Source organism: Tauraco erythrolophus, chromosome 1 (genome assembly GCF_009769465.1).
Source record: "Tauraco erythrolophus isolate bTauEry1 chromosome 1, bTauEry1.pri, whole genome shotgun sequence".
NCBI classification, from domain to species: domain Eukaryota; kingdom Metazoa; phylum Chordata; class Aves; order Musophagiformes; family Musophagidae; genus Tauraco; species Tauraco erythrolophus.
Window position 1 is genome coordinate 135,628,415 of NC_141465.1, and position 27,853 is coordinate 135,656,267.

The 27,853-nt window shown below is 45.0% G+C and overlaps 1 protein-coding gene across 2 annotated transcripts in view; it reads right to left on the minus strand.

Annotated features, from left to right (window-relative positions):
• FCHSD2 (FCH and double SH3 domains 2) overlaps positions 1-27,853 on the minus strand; it is a 204,058-nt gene that overhangs the window by 86,956 nt on the left and 89,249 nt on the right. For both annotated transcript variants that reach the window (XM_086615149.1, XM_086615141.1), the window contains exons 4-5: positions 4,838-4,914; positions 3,198-3,342 (exon numbers count right to left, since the gene is read on the minus strand). In XM_086615149.1, coding sequence (XP_086471275.1) covers positions 3,198-3,342; positions 4,838-4,914 — 222 coding nt within the window. The remainder of the gene's footprint in view (positions 1-3,197; positions 3,343-4,837; positions 4,915-27,853) is intronic.

The following is a 27,853-nucleotide window of genomic DNA, read 5'->3' on the forward strand; positions in this document are numbered from 1 at the left end:
TCAAACAACCTTCTTGGCTGTGTCCAAGAGCCGCTGAGTGAGGGCAGGGGATTGGTTTTCTTAAGAGGTCAGGTGTGGTATACTGGAGACATGTTTATTACTCCTGCTCCAGAGTCACCTTGCCAGTTAGCAATATTCATCAGCAAATTATAACGAGGCTTTCTGAAATTCTTCCAGGTTAGTATTAAAACAGATCATAAAAATGAAGTTTCTATATGCTACCAAGTTGAGGAAGTAAAGGTTTACAGAAACATCTGGAAAATCAAGACGACATCTCATCAAAAGATGATGCATCTCCCTTATGAGGAAAGGCTGAGGGAGCTGGGTCTCTTTAGCTTGGAGAAGAGGAGACTGAGGGGGGATCTCAGGAATGTTTATAAATATGGAAAGGGTGACTGGCGTGAGGATGGAGCCAGGCTCTTCTCACTGGCGTCCAATGATAGGACAAGGGGAAATGGATCTAAGCTGGAGCACAGGAGGTTCCGCTTAAACATGAGGAAGAACTTCTTCCCAGTAAGGGGAACAGAACACTGGAACAGGCTGCCAGAGAGGTTGTGGAGTCTCCTTCTCTGGAGATGTTCCAAACCTGCCTGGACGCGTTCTTGTGTGATCTGATCTAGGTGGTCCTGCTCCGGCAGGGGGATTGGACTAGATGATCCTTTGAGGTCCCTTCCAATCCCTGACATTCTGGGATTCTGTGAAACATCTGGAAAATCAAGACGACATCTCATCAAGAGCAATTCAATACCTACTGCAATCTTGGGAGGAGACACTGCTTCTAACAGATGGGCATTCCAGTGTAATGCTACAAGTATTTTACTGACATTGAATGTCAGTTTTGATAAGCTTTTGTTTGCATGGTGGTCTGCAAAACATATTATTTATCTGTTTGAAAATCCAGAAGAAAGGGTGAGAGACTGCACTGTATAAAACAGTAATTCAGTGTGAAGGAAAATTAATAGCAGCAGGTGGATGGTTATTCCATGTTGTAGAAAAAGCGCTCCGCTGGTTAGAATACTTTGAACCAGAAGTGCTGCTCTGATAATTGTAACAACTTGTTCTGCTAATTGAAAAGTGTTGGGAAAAAAGGAACCTCTATCATTTCTATAAATTTTAAAAAGTGGTCCCCACTTCTACTGCTGATTCATAAACACTGAACTATCTGTGCTTGCAGGAGAATAAAACCTGGAGATTATTTACCCAGTAACGACACTATAAAATTCCTACAGCATTGTCTGGAAAGCTTCACAGAAAAATAAAATCCCACAGAACAATAAACCAACATTAATAAAGTTAATTTTCCTCCAGAAAAACAGATACCACACATGCTTCTAAGAGTTGTATAATAATTTGTTCAGAAACTCTGAGCTCATGTTACACTAACAGATATTGAAAAGTTTATAGCCAAATCTTTTAAAAAACAATGCTGCAGAACGCATCAGTAGGTAAGTTACAGTTAGTTGCTGTCACTTTTTAGCAAACAAAACTGAAATGGTGCGTTGTTCGGAGTTGGGGTTTTTGCCTTTTACTTAGAACGGACCGTTCACCCTACCTCCCATTAAACCCAGGGCCAGGGTAATAAATGCTCAATAATAACGTAGGGAATGAATGTTGAAAACTACCGACTACTGCCTGACAAGGTGTGTCTGCTAACACTTCTGTTCCCCTCCTTGTGTTTTGTCTAAGCCACACTGAGCATTTCATAGAATCAGAGAATGATTTGGGCTGGAAGGGACCTCAGAGATCATCCAGTTCCAACCCCCCTGCCACGGACAGGGACACCCTCCACTACACCAGGTTGACCAAAGCCTCATCCAACCTGGCCTTGAACACTTCCAGGGATGGGACAGCCACAACTTCTCTGGGCAACCTGTGCCAGTGCCTCACCACCCTCAGAGGGAAGAATTTCTTCCTTAGATCCCATCAAAATCTCCCCTCTTCCAGTTTAAAGCCATCGCCCTGTGTCCTGTCACTACACACCCTTGTCCAAAGCCCCTCTCCAGCTTTCCTGGAGCCCCTTTAGGCACTGGAAGGTGCTGGAAGGTCTCCCCGGAGCCTTCTCTTCTCCAGGCTGAACAGCCCCAACTCTCTCAGCCTGTCTCCAGAGCAGAGGTGCTTCAGCCTCAGATCATCTCCATGGCCTCCTCTGGACCCGCTTCAGCAGCTCCATGTCCTTCTTGTGCTGGAGACCCCAGAGCTGAAGGCAGCACTGCAGGGGGGTCTCAGGAGAGCAGAGCAGAGGGGCAGAATCCCCTCCCTCGCCCTGCTGCCCACGCTGCTCTGGGTGCAGCCCAGGACACGGTTGGCTTTCTGGGCTGCCAGCGCACGGTGCCGGCTTATGGTGAGCTTCTCATCCACCAGCACTCCCAAGTCCTTTTCCTTTTTCCTTTTCAATTTCACCAGATCGTTCTTGAAAACATCCAAAAACGTATGTTTGCTGTAGTAGTGACTTTTTGTAAACTGTGCTCACTCTCAGACCAGGAGGCTTTCTCCTCGCTCCAGCGAAATCCGCGGAACACAAACACAAAATAATTAAAATATGAAGAGTGCTTGGCTTTACACAAATACACATCATCAGCTTTGAAACATGTCCCGCTGCCTTACAGAAACAAACGGAAAAACGTGTTTTATCGGAAACATTTTCAGTATTAAGAGGTATGGTCCAGAGCTCTTAAGACCTAAATGACTTTCATACACAACAGGCAACTAAATGAACGTCAAGCTTACTTTTTCCCTTGAATTACCCTATCTTCACATGGATTAACAGATCAATTATAGTAGCTTCTGGAATATTTAGCTTGTGATAACTTTAGAGGAGGTGGCTGGATAACCTGCATTCTACATCTTGAAGATCGCTCAAGTCATTCCTTCAGGTTTAACACATGCTTTTTCTTAAAATCAGAAGCTATTCTAACAAAACAATTGTTGCTGCAAAAGCAATTCAATGTAATTGCCACAGCATGATGTTAAATTTGCAGAGATAGTTTTGACCAACATTTTAAAAGACTCACTTCAAAGTGATTTTAATTTCAGACAACACAGCTCGGAATTTTGATCCCTCTTCTATAACAACATGCAGAGGAAAAGACCGAAAAGTACATTCATATTTCAGAAGTGTCACGCAAAAAGATTTCTAACCACCATGTTTTCTAAATAGAAATGACAAAAGTTTAAACAACTTATTAAAGCACAAATACCTTCTTCAACTGCTGTTCTTTAAAGCACCGCACGGTTCTGGCTGGTTCAGAAATTAAGTTTTTATAGTTCTCACAGATATTGAGTCGCGACTGGGCCACTTGCATCGTGCCTTCTAAAAGTGATTTCCAAACTGAGTACATGCTCCTGAAATAATGAAACACAGAGAGGTTGTGAGAAGGAAGAAAGGGAGGTCACACTGCAAGCATGGGTTGGTTTACGTAATGGTAGCGCACATTCTCGCAAGGATTGTTTTTAAAAAGAAAGCTAAAGCACAATCCTTCTTGCTGATCTAGCAAATAACTGCACTTTTAACAAAAATTTTAACTGATGTTTTACCACAAGTAAAAAATTTCCCTCCTGTCCCTGTTTTGTGAGTCAATTTTTGGGCAAACGTTTTTGGTTGAGTCTGTTGCTCCAACAGAACAGACCCTACCGAACCAAACCTACGGTGACCAAAGCCAGACCAGCTGTGGACAGTTTTTGATGAGAACCCAGACTTGGTGAGTCCGGGCACGTCGCAGTGAAGCGAGTAGCTACACATGGCTCATCACTTTTGTCCCAGCTCCCCGTAGTTTCTCCACCACGTGTAACAGGCCAAAGACAACAGCTGTAGCTGTGTCGTGAGCTTTGCAGGGCCCAAATAATTCACCACAAAAGCTCAGAAGCACCCAGGTGGGAAGGAGAAGGTGGAGCAGGGAGAGCACGGGGAGAAGGCGGCACCATCTCCCCTGAAGCTGGCAGAAAGGATTGGCTGGAGCTTGCAGAGCCCAAGAACGTGGTGACAGGGAGGGAGTGGGCAGCAGGTATTTGGAGAAGACCTCTGGGTGCTGTGGGTGCATCTGCTGGCATGGAAGGCAGAAGAAAGACTTGCTGAGTGGGGAGCAAACTGCAGGTCAGAGGGGTCTGTGTGTTATGGGAGCATTTATGTACACTTAAAAGACTGGTAATTCAGTTTATTCCTTCTTAGACACATAAGGGGTGTGAAGGTACAAGACCAAAACACAAATCTATCAATGATTTCTTCCGGTTTGAAATAAAATTTGTCAGAATACAAAGAACACATTAAAATCAAGTAACTTAGAACGTTTTCAAAATATTTAGGGGGTACTATTCAAAGGTGGGAGGCCTTCAGCAATTGAGTCAGTTCCGTTTTCACGTTATGATCCACCTCTCACGTTAACAAAACTCAGTTTTGTAAACAACTGCTTCGTGCTTTGCCTCCCCCTCACTGTCAGATGTGACCTTCATGAAGAATGGGCTCCTAAAAAGAAATTTGTCGCCGTCTTTTCCTATGAAGAAGTCCCCATGCTTATCACACAAACCTTAAAGCTATTTACTGAAATATAAATTCAGATACAAGCCTTAATACCCACACACGGTGCACAATTACAGTTGCTGTCCCGTCGTGCCATTTTGTTTTCCCAATCTTCCTTAATCATCCAAATAATAAACATCTAGTTAAGACTAATCTCCAAATTTCAAGGGGAAACAAAGCTTCATTTTTAACTGGCAACGCTCCGCAACAAAGAAAAGAAGAACTTTAACTACAGAAGAGCAGCGTTTCATTGTCGAGTAAAATAATTAGACAAATTGAAATGATAAAAGACAGCCATTTCGAGATATCCAACTGTTAAATTACCTATAATCGCTTCGTTCATCAGCTTTTATTCCAAGCCAGTCCTTCTTTAAGTATTGGCTAGCCAGCTTCTGAATGCTCTGTTAAAAGAAGGGGGGAGAAAAGTTAAAAAAAAGAAGTAACTAAACCACTTTTGCTCTTAAATCAGACAAATGATTACCTGACATATAAAGAAGCAACCCATCTACAGCATCAGCAAACTGCTACAACTCCAGACCGTTATTTGTCTAAATATTTTTATATTTTGGTTTGACTTCTGCTTCTCTCGAGAACAATTAATGAGTTTCCAGCAAAACCAATAGCACAGAACTTGTCCCAGCAGCGTGTGGCAGAACCAGAGGCAGGAATATGACAAGTCAAATGTCTCAACTCCATTTGTCACGGCTTTTTGTGCCAAAATTTGTATTTAACTGCAGCAGGACACGGGGTTCTGATAAACAATGAAATATCTGGTCGTCCGTGCGCCCCGGGCTGAAACACCTGACTTGGACTCCTCGAGGTTGCCCTGGAGAAGCTGTGCTGCTCACAGGATCAAGCCTTTCCTCAGAGGATTCCAGTAGACTAGAGATGGAAAAATGCAGTTTGTTTTTAATTATTCATGTTAATGATGCTCTTCAGTCCCCGTGTTTCACTTTGCACGGCCTCACGAAATCAATCACCACATTTTCCTACTCAAGCTCAGAGCAGGAAAATTTAATTTGTCAACAACGGAAGGGAGGGGGAGTCTCTCCTTTGGCTCGTAATCTCATTTAACGGGATAAATTGCTTATGAATCGAGTCTCCTCAAATGGAGGAGAGGATGGATATTATCCAACTCATGGCTGGAGCACCTTTTCTATGAGGACAGGCTGAAAGAGTTGGGGCTGTTCAGCCTGGAGAAGAGGAGGCTCCGGGGTGACCTTATAGCGGTCTTCCAGTACCTCAAGGGGGCCTACAAGAAAGATGGGGAGAGGCCGTTCAGGAGGGCCAGTTGTGATAGGACAAGGGGTAATGGTTTTAAAATAGAGGGAGGTAGATTCAGGTTGGATATTAGGAAAAAATTTTTTACCATGAGAGTTGTAGAACCCTGGCACAGGTTGCCCAGAGAGGTGGTGGATGCTCCATCCCTGGAGACGTTCAAGGCCAGGTTGGACGAGGCCCTGAGCAACCTGATCTAGTTGGAGATCTCCCTGTTCCTTGCAGGGGGGTTGGACTAGATGGCCTTTGAAGGTCCCTTCCAGCCCTAACCATTCTATGATTCTATGATTCTATGATATTGGGTTTGTGAACACTGAACAACGTTCCTGCTTCTTCAGAAGAGCCATCACCGGAGAAGCACTCCCCGGCTTTTGGATAAAAGCCTATTTAGCAAAGAAGTTGTAGACCTGGGTTGAAATTCCCTTTGGAGCTAAGAAAAAATAAACCTATAGATGGTTTCCAGAAGAGTGCACCCCAGGGAAGAGCCAGGGGTGAGACTTCTTCACATCCAACCCACCCAACGAGAGGCACGGCACGGTATCATTCATTTACATTTTCCATCCTACATTTCAGATCCTCTCACTCACTAGCCCAGTCTTTAAGTTCTCCCAGAGAAAAACATCAGAAACGTCCCAAAAAGCACAACCAGATTCCATTGGTTTTTTACCAGTCCATTTGACACTAAAATTTATTACCGAGCTTACAACCTGGTGGACACTTCCACATAGAAAAATGCTAATTGTTGCTAATACAGCATCAGCAGAATATGCTCCCTTCTATCAAATATATAAAATTATTTCACCTTGGAGTCCAACTCCACCTCTCTGAACGGACCTGCTGAGCTGGGTACCAGATTTGGGTGTAAAACGATGGTTAAGCTGGGTTTACACTAACAGTCCTTGCAAAGCCAATTTCTTAACATGAAATTATTAACATGTGTCCCACTGTGCTGTTAGCTCTCATTCTGAGCTTCCCCATCTTCCCCAGTTACCTTTCCTGATTTCCATGTCACCTTTTGCTCAGTTAAGGATCATTTTTAAATTCCATGTCAGTATTTTGTTCGGACAAGTTCATGTCTACAGCCAGCAATACTTTCCACAGGTAAAGTTATACCTGTAACTATAAATTCTTGAATTTCCACTGCAGTTTCTTCCATTTTTGAAGAAAAATGTACAAATTGCATTAGGCAGCTATTAAAAACCCCAGATAAAAGGAAAAAGGATGTTTCATTTAACTCTGGCAGAGCAATTTGCAATGAGGTTTGGGGCTTTATTAGGTACCCCCACCTGGTGCTATTTGCATGTTTCCATCCCTTCTGCATCAGACTCCACCACGAGATCTGCCTCAAGATGCTGAACAAACATTCACAAACACGAAACTAACCACGAAAAAAGCTCCTTGGCAGTTGAGGACAAGCTATGCCAGAATTAAAGACACAAAAAAAATCAGAACAGCGATAAATAAAGCTATTTTTGCACACAGAAACCCTATTACTGATATCAGCAGACCAATTATAAAACTAGCACAATTATCATAGAATCACAGAACGGTTTGGGTTGGAAGGGACCTTCAAGATCATCTAGTCCCAAAACCCCTGCCATGGGCAGGGACACCTTCCACTACACCAGGTTGCCCAAAGCCCCATCCAACCTGGCCTTGAACACTTCCAGGGATGGGGCAGACACAGCTTCTCTGGGCAACCTGTGCCAGTGCCTCACCACCCTCAGAGGGAAAAATTTCTTCCTCAGATCCCATGGAAATCTCCCCTCTTTCAGTTTAAAGCCATTGCCCCGTGTCCTGTCACTCCACACCCTTGTCCAAAGCCCCTCTCCAGCTTTCCTGTAGCCCCTTTAGGCACTGGAAGGTGCTGGAAGGTCTCCCCGGAGCCTTCTCTTCTCCAGGCTGAACAGCCCCAACTCTCCCAGCCTGTCTCCAGAGCAGAGGTGCTCCAGCCCTCGCATCATCTCCGTGGCCTCCTCTGGACCCGCTCCAGCAGCTCCATGTCCTTCTTGTGTTGGGGACCCCAGAGCTGAAGGCAGAATTCCAGGTGGGGTCTCTGGAGAGCAGAGCAGAGGGGCAAAATTAAATGAGCTTAACCATTTATTTCCAAACTGAACAAGCTCGCCACTGAAATAATGAAACACGGAAGAGAGGGCTCCAGCTGCACGTCGCAGGTGTCTGACCACTCCGTATTCCTTCCGGAAAACCGACGAACCAAGCGCCGGCATTTCATCCCGAGCTGCTGCAGGCAAATGGATCGTTTTTAATCAGACCAATACAGTAGGTTTTTTTTCTTATGAGACCCTCCTTGTTCTGTCCTCAATAAGACTTGTTGTGTTGCTGCACCAAAACACAGAATAGCTCTGTTGGGCTCAAGCCGGGAAGTCAATTGATTATTTAACCTTTGGCATCGCCCGACTGTGCCCGCAGCCTCGGAGCGTGCTTGTTTCTGCCTCGAAGGTGCACATCCATCACGTTTAACAGGCTGGAGATAATGATATTGAAAGGCAAGAATAAATTTGTAGAGATAAGAACAGGAGCTTGTGTAGAAAGCTCTCCTCGTTTCAATATTGTTTGATGACACATTTCCTTAACGTCTATTTAAAAGTTGGACTGAGCTTCATTGCGTAAAGGTGCTATCAAAAATTACAGTAGAAAACCCCATCAAAAGTTGAATGAGATCCATAAAACCTTTCCTAACTCTCGATTTCATTGGGCTACAGACAGTTGGAGAGTCACAGCTTCAAATCCTGTTCTGGAGAAGCAATAGCACGAGGCCCGTGTATCTGCATCCCCAGCCACCGCGTGGCTCGTGAGCCCTGTGTCCCACAGGGCACAGGCATGGAGCTGCCTTCAAAACCTTTGGTATCTGAAGAAACACTTAAACAATTCGTAGCATAAATACATGAAACCATAGTTCATCTGAACCACAAAACCGGTCTGCTCTCCGACGGTTGGCAAACAAGAATGTTTTTTGATTTAGTTTTTCCACTTCCTTCTGAGGTGTGTATCATTGAATTTGAAAAAAACTTCACTTAATTATTTTTGAAGGATAATAATAATCAATTTATTTTCAAGTACACTATTTTTAATCAATTACCATTGACATGAAAGGTCAAAAACATCTGAAATCCTCTGCAAGCACTGTCCAACCTCTGCTCACCTTTTGTCAAAAGAAACGTACTTAGTGACTCCGCTTTGGTGTGTTATTGACACCCACAGCAGGATTTTGAAAGAGTAAATAGAGTGTCAACAGGCCAGCTGCCATAAAGCCAGTTTTAACTCCTCTGAAGACACGTGTCATTCATAGAATCATAGAATCATGGAATGGTTTGGGTTGGAAGGGATCTCAAAGATCATCCAGTTCCAACCCCCCTGCCATGGGCAGGGACACCTTCCACTACACCAGGTTGCCCAAATCCCCATCCAACCTGGCCTAGAACACTTCCAGGGATGGGGCAGCCACAGCTTCTCTGGGAAACCTGTGCCAGTGCCTCACCACCCTCAATGTAAAGAATTTCTTCCTTAGATCCCATCAAAATCTCCCCTCTTTCAGTTTAAAGCCATTGCCCCGTGTCCTGTCACTCCACGCCCTTGTCCAAAGCCCCTCTCCAGCTTTCCTGTAGCCCCTTTAGGCACTGGAAGGTGCTGGAAGGTCTCCCCGGAGCCTTCTCTTCTCCAGGCTGAACAGCCCCAACTCTCCCAGCCTGTCTCCAGAGCAGAGGTCCTCCAGCCCTCAGGTCATCTCCGTGGCCTCCTCTGGCCCCGCTCCAGCAGCTCCATGGCCTTCTTGTGTTGGGGACCCCAGAGCTGAAGGCAGCACTGCAGGGGGGTCTCAGGAGAGCAGAGCAGAGGGGCAGAATCCCCTCCCTCGCCCTGCTGCCCACGCTGCTCTGGGTGCAGCCCAGGACACGGTTGGCTTTCTGGGCTGCCAGCGCACGGTGCCGGCTCATGGTGAGCTTCTCATGCACCAGCACCCCCAAGTCCTTCTCCTCAGGGCTGCTCTCCATCCATTCTCCACCCAGCCTGTACTCCTCCAAGTCTTGGTTTTCCCTTCCTCCCCCCCACCAAAAGGCACGTTGCATCAAATACATGAACATTACACACTCATGGGTGCTTCAACTGTCTGCAAATCTGCCCAACAGCTGGAGGGATGGGACAGATAATTGTGTCAATCCATCATCCCAGGAATCAGCACCTAGAAATGAAATTCTGCTGCACAGAAAGACCATCAAAAAATCAGCACAGTTTCATGTATACTCGAATTCCTCTTTCTCAACGCTGCAGCTCCTATTTGATGTTCCCTATTACCAGACTTTACCTCAAGTCTATTTATTGGTAGTTTCTACTGAGGCCAATTGTGACAGATATTGGAGGAGGAAAAAAAAATATATTTGCTATAAAACTAATGAAAATTCATTACTGACAGTAAAGGAAAGAGAAAGATGTCTGAAATCAAAAGATCATCGATATGAAAGTATACAGCTTTTAAAAAGACATATTAATGATGCTTTTCAAAGCAGACTTAAGATCTTTATCTGTAATGATTGAGAGATGCTCACAACAGCCACGTCCCCTAAAACCCTTTATTGATTGCAGAAAGCCTGGTAGACACCAGCTGATGTTAGCGCTGAGATTTGGAAAACACCTATCAACCGAATAAACGTAGTGCCCATTTTCATTTCAGTGGTTTCAATATCTTGCATCATTTTGATCACTTCTCTTTATCAGAGCAGCATCAATCAACCAACTCCTTGTAACTTTCATTTCCACAAAGAAATCTAAACTCTGCTATTATTATTGCATTAAATAGGAACCTTGAATTGAATCACAGAATCATGGAATGGTTTGGGTTGGAAGGGACCTCAAAGATCATCCAGTTCCAACCCCCCTGCCATGGGCAGGGACACCTTCCACTACACCAGGTTGCCCAAAGACTCATCCAACCTGGCCTTGAACACTGCCAGGGATGGGGCAGCCACAGCTTCTCTGGGCAACCTGTGCCAGTGCCTCAGCACCCTCAGAGGGAAGAATTTCTTCCTTAGATCCCACCAAAATCTCCCCTTTTCCAGTTTAAAGCCATTGCCCCATGTCCTGTCACTCCACGCCCTTGTCCAAAGCCCCTCTCCAGCTTTCCTGTAGCCCCTTTAAGTACTGGAAGGTGCTGGAAGGTCTCCCCAGAGCCTTCTCTTCCCCAGACTGAATGCTGGACCAGTTGAATTTGGTAATGTTGGACCGTTATTATTATTGTGAGTTGCACATAAGATGGAAAATTCTATTTTATTTCAGTACTGCTGGTTCTCCAAAAATAAAATCATGAGTTACATTAAGACTTTCTTGCCGTTGTAAAAACAGCAGTTTGACTGATATCAGCTATTTTTAAAATCATGTTTTTAGTTATAGGAGAGTAAGGCTGCCTGAGAATGAAAAGAAACTGCCATATACAGAGAATCCTCCAAAAATCCCCCACACAGCTGAGCTACGTGAGACTTCTACAGGCTGAGGAATGCTCCTACTACAAAAATGACAAAAATTAGGTGCATCCAAAAAAGCCATTTCAGATGCTCGTGCTTTCCTGACGCTCTCAGATTTCTTTTCTTGAATCAGTAAGAATTTACATGACTTCAGCTAGCTCAAACGAGGCTGACTGACTGCAACAGCCAGATACTTAGTGCCAAAAATTTAGTAGACAGCTTTATCAATCATACAGATGTTTTTTTTTTTCACGAGCTTGTAGAGTAACTTGAAACATATTTTATGCTGTTGCCAATCTCTTCAAAACATTTGGACAGGGAGAAGGGAACGTGTGGGAGCGGAAAACGCAACGCAGTCTGCGTGGTGGGAAGACGACTCCAGCTCTTGAACACAGAAGAACAATTTAGTCTCGAGATTAAATTTCAAGTTATTAAGTGTTCAGAGCGATTACTTAAAGTTGTATTTTATTTACCAGAGCTAGATTCAATAAAACCTTTAATGATTTAATGAGAATGAACTCCGTTCGGCATGGACTCAATTCAGGGATTCCACACAGGATGCAACTTGGTGCAATTTCCATTACAAGCTGACGACAAAAACACTGTCAGGATCAATTCTCCTGCTCGGAGCTTACACAGGGCCTGAGGCCACGAGACCGTGACCAAAGCGCTGCTGCAGCACAAATGAAAAGGAAAACAAACCACGTAACAGGCAGCACATGGACTTCTACAGAGCAGCCTCATACTGCCGAAAAGAATCACAGAATCACGGAATGGTTTGGGTTAGAAGGGACCTCAAAGATCATCCAGTTCCAACCCCCCTGCCATGGGCAGGGACACCTTCCACTACACCAGGTTGCCCAAAGCCTCATCCAACCTGGCCTTGAACACTGCCAGGGATGAGGCAGCCACAGCTCCTCTGGGCAACCTGTGCCAGTGCCTCACCACCCTCAGAGGGAAGAATTTCTTCCTTAGATCCCATCGAAATCTCCCCTCTTTCAGTTTAAAGCCCTTGCCCCGTGTCCTGTCACTACACACCCTTGTCCAAAGCCCCTATCCAGCTTTCCTGGAGCCCCTTTAGGTACTGGAAGGTGCTGGAAGGTCTCCGCAGAGCCTTCTCTTCTCCAGGCTGAACAGCCCCAACTCTCCCAGCCTGTCTCCAGAGCAGAGGTGCTCCAGCCCTCGCATCATCTCCGTGGCCTCCTCTGGCCCCGCTCCAGCAGCTCCATGTCCTTCTTGTGCTGGGGACCCAGAGCTGAAGGCAGCACTGCAGGGGGGTCTCAGGAGAGCAGAGCAGAAGGGCAGAATCCCCTCCCTCGCCCTGCTGCCCACGCTGCTCTGGATGCAGCCCCCCCCCAAAAAAAAAGGTGCAGACCCAAACTACGCCAGGACTGTTTATCTGCATCGCGTTTGATCCGGTTAAACAATCAATAAAAGCAGTTGCCGTGTGCCTGCAGCATCAGTTGTAAAACTCCCCAGAAACACTATCAAAGGTTTGGATTTCTAATGCAAAGCTGCATCTCTAATCATGTTGCTTCTCCTTCCTGGAGAGGAGGCATTCCTTCCTACCATTAGATGATTCCAGTTCCAAAAACCACAGAGTTTCGTTCTTCCGTTCGCAATTTCTTTCCAATTTGCTTAATTTATGTTTGGGGTTTTTTTTGACAAGGCGGCAAAGGAAAACAAAGAGGAATGTTGAAAAATTAATTTACAGCATTAAATATCACCTAGGGCACTCCTGCAATCAGGTTTAGCAAAGAAAAGGTCAAATCTCTTATCCGTCATGGATTTGATTCATCTGTTAAGTTAAAGCCAGGAGTTAAAACCCTAACTTCACTGGAAGCCTGTTAATTCTTTCCAAAACATCTTGCTGCTCAAGTTTAGCATTTATTTTTCTATATTCAGTCCTTAAAGAGATTTTAAAAAATAAAATAAATCCCACGAATTGCTTCTTCCACTGGTAGGGGAGTATCTGTGAGATCCTACGGAAAGGCCCAAGGCCATCTATGTGACAGTCCCCCAGGATCAAGGAGGAACGATCCTACACCAGTGAAGACCATATGGGAAAGATCGTGGGGTCTCACCCCGATGCCTGTTTTTACTCTCATGTGCCCAACATCACCTACTGCAATTTGCAGCATTTCATACAGCAGAGAAACCAAAAAATTCCAACAGTCTTTTTAGTGTTTCAAGACTTCCTGAGCACTTTAGAGTAAACATGTAGCTCTTCATTCAAACCTAAATTCCTCAGTCTTAATTTGTAACCTCCTTATCTTCTTTGCCCTTGATTTTCACTGTTCTCCACTGGTCTGGCTCCAGTTGGTCCACATCTTCCCTGAAATCACCATTCTACGATTCTAGGATTCTACGAAACGTAGCAGCCAACATGTGGAGGACAGTATGCTGGTTTTCCAGGCTGATTTTGAATTTTAACACTGTTGGAGACTCATCTACCACCCCATCCTGAGTCAATACCAGTAAATTCCATCAGCATAAATCCTACTCCATCCTCCAGGCTATCAATGATAACGCTGACCACTTCGGGATTAAGGAGAGGCCCTCAGAAACTTCATTCATTCTAACAACGACCTATTTGATAACCCGGAACAGGTTGCCCAGAGAGGTGGTGGATGCTCCATCCCTGGAGACGTTCAAGGCCTGGTTGGATGAGGCCCTGAGCAACCTGATCTAGTTGGAGATATCCCTGTTCCTTGCAGGGGGGTTGGACTAGATGACCTTTGAAGGTCCCTTCCAGCCCTAACCATTCTATGATTCTATGATTCTATGATACAGACATGATTTTCCAAATGTTTTTCATCACGGTTTCGTCATTTTATCCAGAGCACATTTCCCCAGCACGCATTTTAGACCACCACGGGAAAGAATCAATAACCTCCCCGAAGTCGAGACACCTCACACCTCCTCTATTTACAGACCTGTCACCCTGTAACACCAAAAAAGACGTCAAAAAATGACACCAAACTGGTGTTCACTGGTTTTTCTTGATGCTTCTATTTGCTGCTGCGACGCTTTTCTAGGAATTTAAACTAACCTGAACGATATGTAACTTAACTCTTCTTCTCTCAGCACAGCTTTTTTAAAAAAAAACACCAAAAACCCTGGCACTAAGTTTGCCCCTTTTTTCAAAGGTTTCAACACTCCCAGCTTTAAGACAGGAAATTATCGGAGGCTAAATCCTCCGCAGCCCAGTTGACTGGACCTAGAGCCAATTCAGATTTATTCACCAACATATCATTTAATCTGTTATATTCCTGATCTTTCACCAGGCCAAGATGGATATACAGCTTAGGGATCAATATGAACCGATCTCCCCACAGTGCTCTGCTTCACCTGGCAAAAGAACAAACGTCGGAAGTTTCTATCCTAGTACCTCCGTTATCAGGAGTATCCTGACAGATTAGTTCAACTAATCTTAAGTAATAAAAACATCGTCTACTAAGCTTCAAACTGGTTGCTTTCTCTCCAAGTTCTCCTGTCTTTGGCTTTCAAATTAGAGGATTTTAGGCACTCAAAAAAATAACTGTGTCATGGTTTGATGTGGAGGGGGCGAGGGTTCTGGTGGCAGGAGAGGGGTTTTGGTCCCTGTGACCTCCCCGGCTTTGGAACCGGGTTAGGCTTAGTTCTGGCCACCAGATCAGACTGCCATCCCCCTCGGGGTTGAGCCAATAGGGCGCCTCTGCGAATTGCCCTATTTAAGTCGGGCCGGCGCCGCCCACGGAGAATGGCGGCGGCGGAGCCAGCTGGGGAACTCGGGGGCACCCCACTCCCGGGGTGCCCACTGGGCTGAGTTCACCTGGAGAGGACTGAGATCTGAGAGAAACAGCTGCATCGACAGCAGGTCAGTGAGGATGGAGCGGGAGGAGGTGCTGGAGCCGAGTTTCCCCTGCGGCTGATGGTGAGATGGCAGGCGGCCCCCCTGCAACCAGGACGGCCTCGGTGGAGCAGAGACCCACTCGCAGCCCGTGGGGAGAAGATGCCTGAGCCTGAGGATGGTCGTGTTGGGACGCACGACAAGGCAGAAAGGCATCTGGAGTCTGCGTGATGACCCACGCCAGAGCGAGTGGCTACAGCTCCCTAAGCACCCGAGACTGTGGTAAAGCCCACACCGGAGCAATCTGTGGGGAAGGATTGTTTCCAGTGGGCTGGACTCACGCTGGAGAAGTTTGTGGATTTTTCCTCGTGGGTAGGGGATCCACTGGAGCAGGGGAAAAGGGTGTAAGGACTCCTTCTCCTTTAAGAAAGAAGCAGCAGTAACAGCACAGAATGAACTGACCTGCACTCCCCCAGTCCCTGTCCCCTGTGCTGGGAGGAGGTAGAGCCGGGAGGAAAAGGAAGGGGGGGGGGGAAGGTGTCGGTTTTAAGATCTGGTTTTGTTTCTTTCTGTCCTCTCGAGTAGCTGGTTTTGTTTCCCTTTGTCCTTTTAAGTAACCATTAATAAACTGTTTTGCTTTGAGAAAGCCCTGTCTGTTTTGCCCGGGACCATGGTTGGTGGGTGCTCCCTCTGTTCTTGTCTCAACCCTCAGTCCTTTGTTGTTTTTTTTTTTCTCTCCTCTCTACTTTACTGGAGAAGGAGAGACTGTGTGAGTTTTAGTTGCTGGATCAGCCTAAAACCACGACAAACTGTCATCTTCATGATGCAGCACCATGTCCGTAATGAAACTGCAGATCCTTCCAACTCGGAGCAAGTTACAAACTACAGTAAAACCAGTTACAACGACCAAGCTAAGTATTCACCTGTGTATAAATTATTTTCACTTTCTAAATGATATATTTTTAAATTACTAGAGAGATGTTGCCATTCAGAAACATTCCAAGTAATTTTTAAAGCCTTTTGCTGAATTACTCCTAAAAAATGTCTACGTTGATGCAAAACTGTCTTATTGAATGGTCTGGTGAGAATTTTATCATGTTTTCTCCTCTGAATCCACTATAGGGTGGTCTGACTGGTATTGAGAGCCAGCTTCACAATTAGGGACTCTCTTCTTGCAAACACAGCAGTTTTTAGCTCCACCAACCTACAAGGAGGTAAAATTTTTTTTTTTAGTCTTCAGAATATAAGTAGCTTTAGCTTAGACCACATATAATTTACTCTCCTCTATACTTGCAATAATTTTTCATAGATTGTGAAGCTGTTTTTCATAAACTTAAATACAGAGTCCTCTTTCACAGCTAGCTTAAAGTCTCTCAGAAACTGTTGGAAAACCTCAGGAAAGGGCAGAGCCTTAGATTATCTTAAACAAATTCAGAAGGCTCTCATCATGCCACTTTTCGGTGTAGCTGAAGGCAGATTAGCAGCTCTGGAGATGAAATTTGTTTACCTCTTGGTTCAAAAGTCTTGTGCTTCTGGAGCAACTCCCCACTCCTAACAGATGAAGTCACAGAATCATGGAATGGTTTGGGTTGGAAGGGACCTCAAAGATCATCCAGTTCCAACCCCCCTGCCACGGGCAGGGACACCCTCCACTACACCAGGTTGCTCAAAGCCTCATCCAACCTGGCCTTGAACACTGCCAGGGATGGGGCAGCCACAGCTTCTCTGGGCAACCTGTGCCAGTGCCTCACCACCCTCTGAGGGAAGAATTTCTTCCTTAGATCCCATCGAAATCTCCCCTCTTTCAGTTTAAAGCCATTGCCCCATGTCCTGTCACTACACACCCTTGTCCAAAGCCCCTCTCCAGCTTTCCTGTAGCCCCTTTAGGCACTAGAAGGTGCTGGAAGGTCTCCCCGGAGCCTTCTCTTCTCCAGGCTGAACAGCCCCAACTCTCCCAGCCTGTCTCCAGAGCAGAGGTGCTCCAGCCCTCGCGTCATCACCGTGGCCTCCTCTGGACCCACTCCAGCAGCTCCACGTCCTTATGTTGGGTGCCCAAGAGCTGAACATGTATATAAAGATTCCCTCCCTCCAAGTTTCGAGGGAAAGACCATATAAAACTGGCATTAAAAGACTGAAGAGAGTGAAGTCATGGCTAAACATCTGGCTTTCTCTATTTACAGGTCTGATTTCTTGCGTTAATTCAAAGTAAAGTTTCTGAGGACTGAGCATCTTCACCTCTGCAAAATACAATCCAAATACACCACCTGCAAAAGTGATAGTAACAAAGATGTTGTACCACTCACTACGAAGAGGAACTGCTCTCCCAGTCACCGTACCCCGTCTCCCCCGCTCTCTGTGAAACAAATGCCACATCCTTCCTCTGTCTCAAACAAGCCCTCTGCACAAACTCGACCTGAGCAAGCGCTGCCTGCAGAGAAAGAGGTGGGAGACATCTGAGGCACTTCCTCACCACTATTTTCTGCTGGTTTAAGGTATAGGAGCCAAAAGCACAAAGAGGTGCTATTTAATTTGACTTTGAAGACACTCAACGCAGGGTTTGAAGTAGCACTGCTGTCAGGTAGGGGTATTTTCCTTCTCTGCACAACCTTCTGAGAAATATCACTTGCAGCAAGTACAGAAGTGACTCTATGGACACCTGAATTGCTCATCGCCTCCTTCCACCCAGGCAAGTGAGAGTTGTGTGTTGGTAGAAAGACAGACAAGGATCACGGTCTGGTGCTGTGGGAAAAAACAAAGCACCAATTAAGATTAAAAAACAAACAAACAAAAAAATTGGCTTCTCAAATTCTCACCTTCCCCGTAATTGTCTCCACAAGTTCTGTTTTGAGTGAGACCATAACTTGGCACTTTTCAGTTCTGTAATGTATGAAGCTTAAGTGTAATTTTAAATTTCAAGTTTCCTGTAACTCAGATCTTGGGTGGTTGATGGAGCACAGCAACAATTTCATCTTCGACAGTATTTTTTTCTCAAGAATAGTGTGACAACAACCCCTCTACAAAGGAATCAGGAGAGGATCTTGTAGGAAAAGACTGAACTACGGATTAAGCTCACCATGAGCCGGCACCATGAGCTGGCAGCCACGAAAGCCAACCGTGTCCTGGGCTGCATCCAGAGCAGCGTGGGCAGCAGGGCGAGGGAGGGGATTCTGCCCCTCTGCTCTGCTCTCCTGAGACCCCCCGGCAGTGCTGCCTTCAGCTCTGGGGTCCCCAGCACAAGAAGGACATGGAGCTACTGGAGTGGGTCCAGAGGAGGCCACAGAGATGATGCGAGGGCTGAAGCACCTCTGCTCTGGAGACAGGCTGGGAGAGTTGGGGCTGTTCAGCCTGGAGAAGAGAAGGCTCTGGGGAGACCTTCCAGCACCTTCCAGTGCCTAAAGGGGCTACAGGAAAGCTGGAGAGGGGCTTTGGACAAGGGTGTGTAGTGACAGGACACGGGGCAATGGCTTTAAACTGGAAGAGGGGAGATTTTGATGGGATCTAAGGAAGAAATTCTTCCCTCGGAGGGTGCTGAGGCACTGGCACAGGTTGCCCAGAGAAGTTGTAGATGCCCCATCCCTGGCAGTGTTCAAGGCCAGGTTGGATGAGGCTTTGGGCAACCTGGTGTAGTGGAGGGTGTCCCTGCCCATGGCAGAGGGGTTGGAACTGGATGATCTTTGAGCTCCCTTCCAACCCAAACCATTCTGTGATTCTATGATTAAAAATCGACGTTAACGAGTTCATCTGGCTGATGGAAGAATTTCAGAGAGAAAAAACCTGATCAACCTTTCAGTGAAACACCTCTAAGCACTGTTCTGCACCAGTGCTTTCAACACCACCACTGGTACCAGTTTCTGATTAAAGATATTTGTTAAAGAAAGCAGCAAAAAGGTTAACATAGCTTTGCACCCTCCCAAATTTGCTAATCCATTCTTGCAGCTCTCCTGTCTGCGATAACTCCAACCTGTCATAGTCAACACTTGCTATTTTTTTCCCTTTTAAGAAGAGAAATGCTTTCTTTATCACAACTCACATCCCCTCAAAAAAACAAGAAGAAAAGTATTTATAATCTAACCAAACCTTTTTTGGAGGAGGCTGGTGAGGCAACGTTGTCAGCTGATGCTGGCTGAAAGTGTGGTTTGTAAAGGAACCTGAAAATCAAAACTTTTGCTTTCAAAATAGCGCTTGGTGCTTTACGGCAGAGAAGTGGTTGAAAACAGGATGAGCACATTCTCACACTGCAACTTCAAATGTTTTTTGAAGAGACTTAATGGTTAAGCCTTCTCTTAGGACATGGTTGGCTTTCTGGGCTGCCCGCGCACGTTGCCAGCTCGTGTTGAGCTCCTCATCCACCAGCAATCAATAATTTTATATAAAAAAAAAATAATCACAGATATTAACACCGCAGACAAATAAACCCGTGTCTGCCCAACAGACTCAGTCTCGGTGCCAGAGCTCCTTTTTACCCCCAGGCAACCACGACGTGCGACTGATCGTCCCACCGGCACGACGGTCCCCGGTGACACGCGGCACAGCTGCGTGTCCGACGCATCGGCAAAAGGTGACGCTTCCAAGGAATTAAGAATCATAGAATCATGGAATGGTTTGGGTTGGAAGGGACCTTAAAGATCATCTAGTTCCAACCCCCCTGCCATGGGCAGGGACACCCTCCACTACACCAGGTTGCCCAAAGCCCCATCCAACCTGGCCTTGAACACTGCCAGGGATGGGGCAGCCACAGCTTCTCTGGGCAATACAGAGGAACATGTGAGCTGGACTTATTTATTAGCTGGGATGCAGGAATATAGACTTGGCATCTCTTAAGTGACGTTGTATTTGAGACTTTGCCAAGTCAGCCACGGAGCCCGACTGTAAAATCAGAGTTCTCCCATCATCACTGTGTGATTTTGCATCTATATTTATAAATAAACCATAAATATGTGCTTTGCTTCTGGTTGTTTTTTTTTTTTTAAATAACACCATTCACAAGAATTTGATTTCTGAGTATCTAATATTGTGAAAAAGCCTGACAACTGGAAGCACCAGCATCTCATGTCAGGGATATATCAGCGTCTTAAGGAATTGCAGAAGTTGAGGAACTGCAAAACAATTCCGGCAGCTATTCCTTCCAAGTTATTCCAGCACTTCATTGGCAAATCTGCTCATCTGTAAGAAGCATTTCTACAACGAGTCTGTATATTATTGCACTAGAAAGCTGCACAAAGTGACTTTTTTCCTTTCTGCAGAGAAATACATCCCAGATTTGCTTTTTTTTGTCATAAACTCCATTTTGAATTTGGTTTGTTCTCCACCAGCCGCTCTGAAGTCGCTCGGTGTTCTTCATCGTGTCTTTGTGACCGAGCAGGTCGGCGTTTTGTGTTCTGTGAGAACTTCTTAATTAAATTTAATTATTAACTTCTTAGATATAAGGAAGAAATTCTTCCTTCTGAGGGTGCTGAGGCACTGGCACAGGTTGCCCAGAGAAGTTGTGGCTGCCCCATCCCTGGAAGTGTTCAAGGCCAGGTTGGATGAGGCTTTGGGCAACCTGGTGTAGTGGAAGGTGTCCCTGCCCATGGCAGGGGGGTTGGAACTGGATGATCTTTGAGGTCCCTTCCAACCCAAACCATTCCATGTTTCTGTGATTCTAAAGGTTCACATGATTACAAAGCACTGACGCAGCTCTGTGTTTTATGGAGCACAAAGCTTATTTTTTTCCCCATCCTAAAACAGCTGGCTTAACTATTAAACTTGTTCAGCTTCACATAATATTTATTGATCAGTTTAGAACAACTGGGATTTTACTAGTCTGAAGTTTATCACACTACAGTGTCAAAATTAATTTTGCATTCGGTATTTAGCATCTGAGCTCGTTATATCTTCAGAATACGGAACGTGCAATTAGGTAATCTTTTATATTCAGATTTTGTAAGTCAGGTTTTGGCATTAGTTTAAATGTGTACATCATTTTGGGGGGGGGAAACTAAAATCTGCCTGAAAACACAATGCCATATTTTAATGAATTTGGTATGTTTTGGTATCTGGTATGTCTGGTAAAGTTTACAGGAACAAATCTGGCTCTGAAAATCACCATCATCATTATTCGGACGTCGTAGTTTTCCTGGTGGGTTTTTTTAACTCCTATTTCTAGTCCATTCTGCTTCAAGTATTCTTTTTAAACATTTTTATTAATGTTTAAATAAGTCTGAAAGTCTCCTTTTAACACTACTGAAATCTTACACTCTCCAATACAAGACGATGATGATGACAATGCCGATGATGATGATGATGAAAGATTGTGCATAGCCAGTCCATTTCTACAGCTATATTGTCACAAAATTATGGAATTTTGGGCTATTTCAGCAAAGCACCTTTTCCTCATGCATCTCAGAAAACATCTCCTTGCATGGACAATATTTCACCCAATTCCACACCCACATGTTCCTGGTGTTACTGGTAGCCCTGTCCCACCACAGCACCACACCGCCTCAATCTGCTCCACGACCATCGCGAACGGTCCGACCGATTATCGCGGTTTTCTCCAAGAAACGTGGATTTTCTGTAACAGTGCCCTTCATTCCAGACCTCCCTTAGGGTTGGGGAGTATTCCACATGGAAATACTCATTGTATTCACGTGGAATTTCTTCACTGGAAAAGGAGGATCCTGACAAGGACAAATGACAAGGTCTATTTTGAAATGTTGACATTAAATATGAACATTTAGATAATTTATACAATAAAATTTGATGACGTGAGGAGGCACAAGGCCAAACCTAACCAGTTCAGCAGTCAAAGGGCAGTCAGTCATTTCCAAGTTTGGCTCCATCTTCCCTTCCTCTACCACCACACCCCCCCAGCTTATTTTCCTCTGGATAATTCAACAGCCAAGGAGGAAGGAAGGTTTGCCACTGCTTGTCTGGTTATGCACAGATCCGTAAAAGAATTAATTGCAGTGAAACCTACAACAGGCCACTTCAGCCAGGAAATTCCAACTCCAGACTGGTAGTTGGGGTTTATTTTGAACCAGTAAGTACGTGCTAAAAGCACCGTTACGAATATCAAGTGCAGAAGACAAAGAGACAAAGATCTGCAATTTTTTAAGAACAAATGAAGATGATTCACTTTGGCTGGACAACTCTTTCAGCTGAACAAACAACAGAATTGTCCTCCGGAAATCAGAAAGGAACGTGTACATGCTTACATCTGCAAAGAAGTTTTGCCATCTTGATCCAGTGGAAAACAAAGGTTTAGACTTCCTAGGAAAACCAGCTGGATTAATCAGCCAGCGTAAGGAGGAGGTCAAGTTTGAGTTCAGTCGTGCCTAACACTACTTTCAGTATTTCAGGTCTGCAGACACCGAAGTGACATATTTCTGCTTATTAGTGAAGTTTGAAACTGAAAACAGGAAAAGGGACTGGGGAATTATTTCTCAGTGATTTTAGTGCAGCTGACGAGTTGGTGGGGGGAGAAAAGGATCCAAAGTCAAATACATTCTGGATAAGGTGAATTCAATCTAAGTGGTTTTTCGGAAGAATCCACATTCATAGAATCATGGAACAGTTTGGGTTGGAAGGGACCTCAAAGATCATCCAGTTCCAACCCCCCTGCCATGGGCAGGGACACCCTCCACTACACCAGGTTGCTCAAAGCCTCATCCAACCTGGCCTGGAACACTGCCAGGGATGGGGCAGCCACAGCTTCTCTGGGCAACCTGTGCCAGTGCCTCAGCACCCTCAGAGGGAAGAATTTCTTCCTTAGATCCCATCGAAATCTCCCCTCTTTCAGTTTAAAGCCATTGCCCCGTGTCCTGTCACTACACGCCCTTGTCCAAAGCCCCTCTCCAGCTTTCCTGTAGCCCCTTTAGGTACTGGAAGGTGCTGGAAGGTCTCCCCGGAGCCTTCTCTTCTCCAGGCTGAACAGCCCCAACTCTCTCAGCCTGTCTCATAGGAGAGGATAAGGATATAAAAACTGAAGGGATTGTGTCCTGCAGGGAAATACAGAAGACACTAAAAATCTCAAGAAATACAATGTCAGGAGAAATGTGGCCAAGGACAGGTTTGGTTTTTTTTCCAGTCTTTGACTGGTCCACTCATGACAGCTGATCTGCAAATTGATGTGAGCTGATAACTGGATCCACGGGCCTTTAATAATGAAAAAAATCTCACCTTCCACTGAGAGGCAAGAGATGTTGGAAGATATTCCCAAAAAGAATAAAATACAAGTATTGTTTCCTTCCCATAAGACCAAACTTCAGCCTTTATCACGCACCAGTCAGAGCAACATGACAATGATGACTTGGGACAGCTCCAATTTTTGCAATTTTTATTTTCTAACACCAACAGAAGTCTTCTCCATCTTTCAGCTGAGCTGAGATGAAAAATGACATTCTCAGGAATCTTTAACCCATGGTCTACTACTCCAGTTAATGTCTGAGCCACTACCAGTAGATTGCTGCATCACGTACTCGACACTGTGGTGCATGAAATGACAGGTGTCAACGCAGAGTTCAAGTTCAAATGACTAGAAATCAACTGTTTGCCTGAAATTGTCAACGTTCATACCCCCAGATGAGAGAATCGAGCCAAGATTTCCCAATGCTGAATGCAAAATTGAATTTTATGCTCCTGGGATGAATACAAAAAGCAACCTTAGAAAACCAAGCTTGCTGCTTCTCTCACACTGACTAAACCATGTCCCTCAGCACCACAGCTACACGGCTTTTAAATCCCTCCAGCGATGGTGACTCCACCACTTCCCTGGGCAGCCTGTTCCAATGCTCCACAACCCTTTTGGGGAAGATATTTTTCCTCATATCCAACCTAAACCTCCCCTGGTGCAACTTGAGGCCGTTTTCTCTGGTCATAGAATCATAGAATGGTTTGGGTTGGAAGAGACCTCAAAGATCATCTAGTTCTATCGCTTGGTACTCGGGACAAAAGACCAATCCCACCTCACTACAACCAGCTTTCAGGCAGTTGCAGAGAACGAGAAGGTCTCCCCTCAGCCTCCTTCTCTCCAGGCTGAACACCCCCAGTGCCCTCAGCCGCTCCCCATCACACGTGTGCTCCAGACCCTTCACCAGCTCCGTTGCCCTTCTCTGGACATGCTCCAGCACCTCCATGTCCTTCTTGCAGTGAGGGGCCAAAGCTGAACACAGGATTCAAGATGTGGTCTCACCAGTGCCGAGCACAGGGGGACGATTCCTTTCCCAGTCCTGCTGGCCACACTATTGCTGGTACAAGCCCGGATGCTGCTGGCTGCCTTGGCCACCTGGGCATACAGCTGGCTAACTGCAGTCCCAGCTATCTGCACCTTTAGGCAACTCTTTTCTTTGTCTACCCTAAAGGCACTTAGGTACATTCAGCTGTGCAAAGGTCTGAATGCACAGGTTGCACCCTACTTTGCAAACAGATTGGCAAAATTGATCTTTTTTTTTTTTTTTTTTTTTTAACGAAGCAATTAACAAATCCAGTTTAGGTCCATGATAACCATATGATTAACCTGCTTATGAAAAATCTATTGGGACTTTTTTTCGTAGAGCAGTAAAAGTAAGTGACAGCAGTAATATCAGTAATATCAAACAAGAAGTTTGCTGGGAGAAGCTCCCAGGTGAACACACCACACCAAAAGAACTGCAAATAACTATACAAGGTCCAAAGGCAATTCCTGATGCCGGCGTTCCCCAAGCAAGGTGGCTCCAAAGCTCACATCCCATTTTGAAAAAGTAGCAGTGATTTTCTGGGTTCACAGCATTTGTATTTCCCTTATCGAGAGTTCTGATCATATAAAATTTCCCACCTTCCCAAGACTCCATATGGACTCTGAGTGGAAGCAGAACATAATTTAGCAGTATTTCTACTCAGTGCAAAGCACTTTCCTGGAATGCCTGCTCTCATATGTCCTACAGAAAGGGACCCTGCCCCTCTGCTCTGCTCTCCTGAGACCCCCCTGCAGTGCTGCATTCAGCTCTGGGGTCCCCAACACAAGAAGGACATGGAGCTGCTGGAGCGGGGCCAGAGGAGGCCACGGAGATGATCCGAGGGCTGGAGCACCTCTGCTCTGGAGACAGGCTGGGAGAGTTGGGGCTGTTCAGCCTGGAGAAGAGAAGGCTCCGGGAAGACCTTCCAGCACCTTCCAGTACCTAAAGGGGCTACAAGAAAGCTGGAGAGGGGCTTTGGACAAGGGTGTGTAGTGACAGGACACGGGGCAATGGCTTTGAACTGAAAGAGGGGAGATTTCGATGGGATCTAAGGAAGAAATTCTTCCCTCTGAGGGTGCTGAGGCACTGGCACAGGTTGCCCAGAGAAGCTGTGGCTGCCCCATCCCTGGCAGTGTTCCAGGCCAGGCTGGACGAGGCTTTGGGCAACCTGGTGTAGTGGAGGGTGTCCCTGCCCATGGCAGGGGGTTGGAACTGGATGATCTTTGAGGTCCCTTCCAGCCCAGACCATTCCATGATTCTATGAAACTTTTAAGACGACATCCACATTCTTTAACCTGCCCTTCACAAGTATGTGTGTATGTTTCAGGAGTTTTACTGTGTCTTATTTTGCCCTTTTTAAATCCAACAGTCGCGGAGACACAATGTAATCTTTGAACAGGGATATTTAGACTATGCAAAATTATAAGTAAGGTTTGAGTAACTAACGGTCTTTACCAGGATTTTAAGTTTACCAAAGGTAAATTTGGTATCTGAAGGTATCTTGGTACCTTAAATCAGGAGTATCTTTTTAAAATAAGAAATCTCTATTCTCAACAGGACACAAGAACAGGCAGCTGCAACTACTGCAGAGACGTTAAAGGTTGTGCTCATGTTCAAACATCTGTAGCAAAAAAAAACAACTGCACAGCTCAGGATACAGGTGCCAAAGCACTCACTGAGGGGAAAAACAGTCTATTAGAAAACATTTTTTTCTCTGAAGTTATAAGACAAGCCAACTCTTCTAAGAGCTGCCAAGAGTGTCCAAGTCCAACTCAGTTTGACTTCATTCATATAAAAAAAAAAAATCCTTCCTGTTCATTTAAGAAAGAATTTAACAGGAACAATTCAGAAAAGAAATAAAAAAAAAAAAAATCACCAAGCTAATCTCTTCACAGAAAACAAACTGGTGAAAAGCAGCCAGAAGAGAAGGAAAGTTTGCCTCCGGGTACTTACAACACACATTTAGTCAGTCTCAACATTGGCCAAGTACAGGTCTGCCCACAGGAACTTTTCTACATCTATATTTCACACGTGAAACTCATTTCTAGATCTATATTTCACACGTGAAACTCATGGACCTGGTATTATCAGACCAAGAGAAGAACTGAGAAAAGGCAGAAAATGCCCAGCGCCAGGGGACACAGGCCATCTGGTCTCCAACGCTCCCACAATAGGGAAGGAGTTGAGTTTGGCAGCTCAGGACTGGAAAGCATATGGTATGTTTCCTCCTAACTGGGCATTTTCTGGCTTTTCTTTGTGGCAGAACCTCAACAGACCTTGAGTAGTTTGTATCAAGCTTTCTCATACTGAAAATTAAACCGTAGAAAGCCCCAAAGGTCTTCGCTCCAGGTAACTGTGAAGCAGAGTAGGTAGGAAACAGAAGTCTGAAAACCTCTGTAATCTTTCAGAACTGTTGTGTTGGTATTTTTTCTGCTTTCCAAACGGGTCATGTGCTAATTTGACAGGCGACGTCTTCCTTATGTTATTTTTAAAGACTAGATATGGCAAATGCCCTAGTCTGCTGCCAAACCATGTCAAAAAATAATAAAATAAAATTAAAAAAAAAAAAAAGGCAGGACTGCAATATGGCAGTAAAATCATATCAAGATTATTTGGGCCAAACTTACTCAGGCTCAGAGTAAGTTTATTCTTAAAAAAGCAATGTTGATATTTCTATTTATATATTTACTAACAGTTATAAGAGCAGCTCTCAAACACTGAGTTTACTCATGTATCAATAAAACAAATCTGAGAAGTCCGAAATTCCCACGAGCAGAAATTTTAAAATTCGATGCTGGTAGCAAATAGAGGGTATTTTAAAGTAAAATTACCCGAGTACAGGACTGAAACGAGTTACTTGGGAACAGATTGGTGTTTCACAGACACTCACACAAGTGTTAGAGACAACATCTCGGGTTTTTTGTTCCTCCAGTTCAGGATAAGGCGTCGCTTCGATGATAAATGGAAGTTCTCAATTATATTTTCAGATGAGCAATTTAAGTGAGACAAATGCACAATGATGTAGATTTTCCGACGTGAATCACCGTAGTGTCTGGGAGCACCAACACCCTCTGAATGGGGCAGCACTCCACAGCATCAGGGTGGAAAGACAGAGACCAGAACCTCCAAAAATCAAATATGGTAACAGCCCCTCCAGTTTAAGTCACAAATTATAGACAAAGATCAATCTCATGTAAATAAATCGAGCACAGGAGAGAATCAGACCACATCAGCCAACACGACACCGAGATCAGCACATCAGCACCTTCGATTCATCAGAGATTACACAGCACTTACGTGAAGTTGCACTATTTCACACTGCAATATGTGCAGCTATTATGTACTCAGAGTAAAGTCCTGATGAGCATTTATCATCAGTTTTGTCCCCAGCAGAATCTTTCCCTTTGCAAAGATCAATTAATACAATTAATAAGTATGAGCAACTACTACAACTTCATTCCAAGAGGACCAGCCTTGCGCAAGCCTGCTCTGAAAACCATGAACTCTTCCTAGCACAGATGATGCAGACAAGCTGGAGGCAAAAGGGGAAACTGCGTTTGCA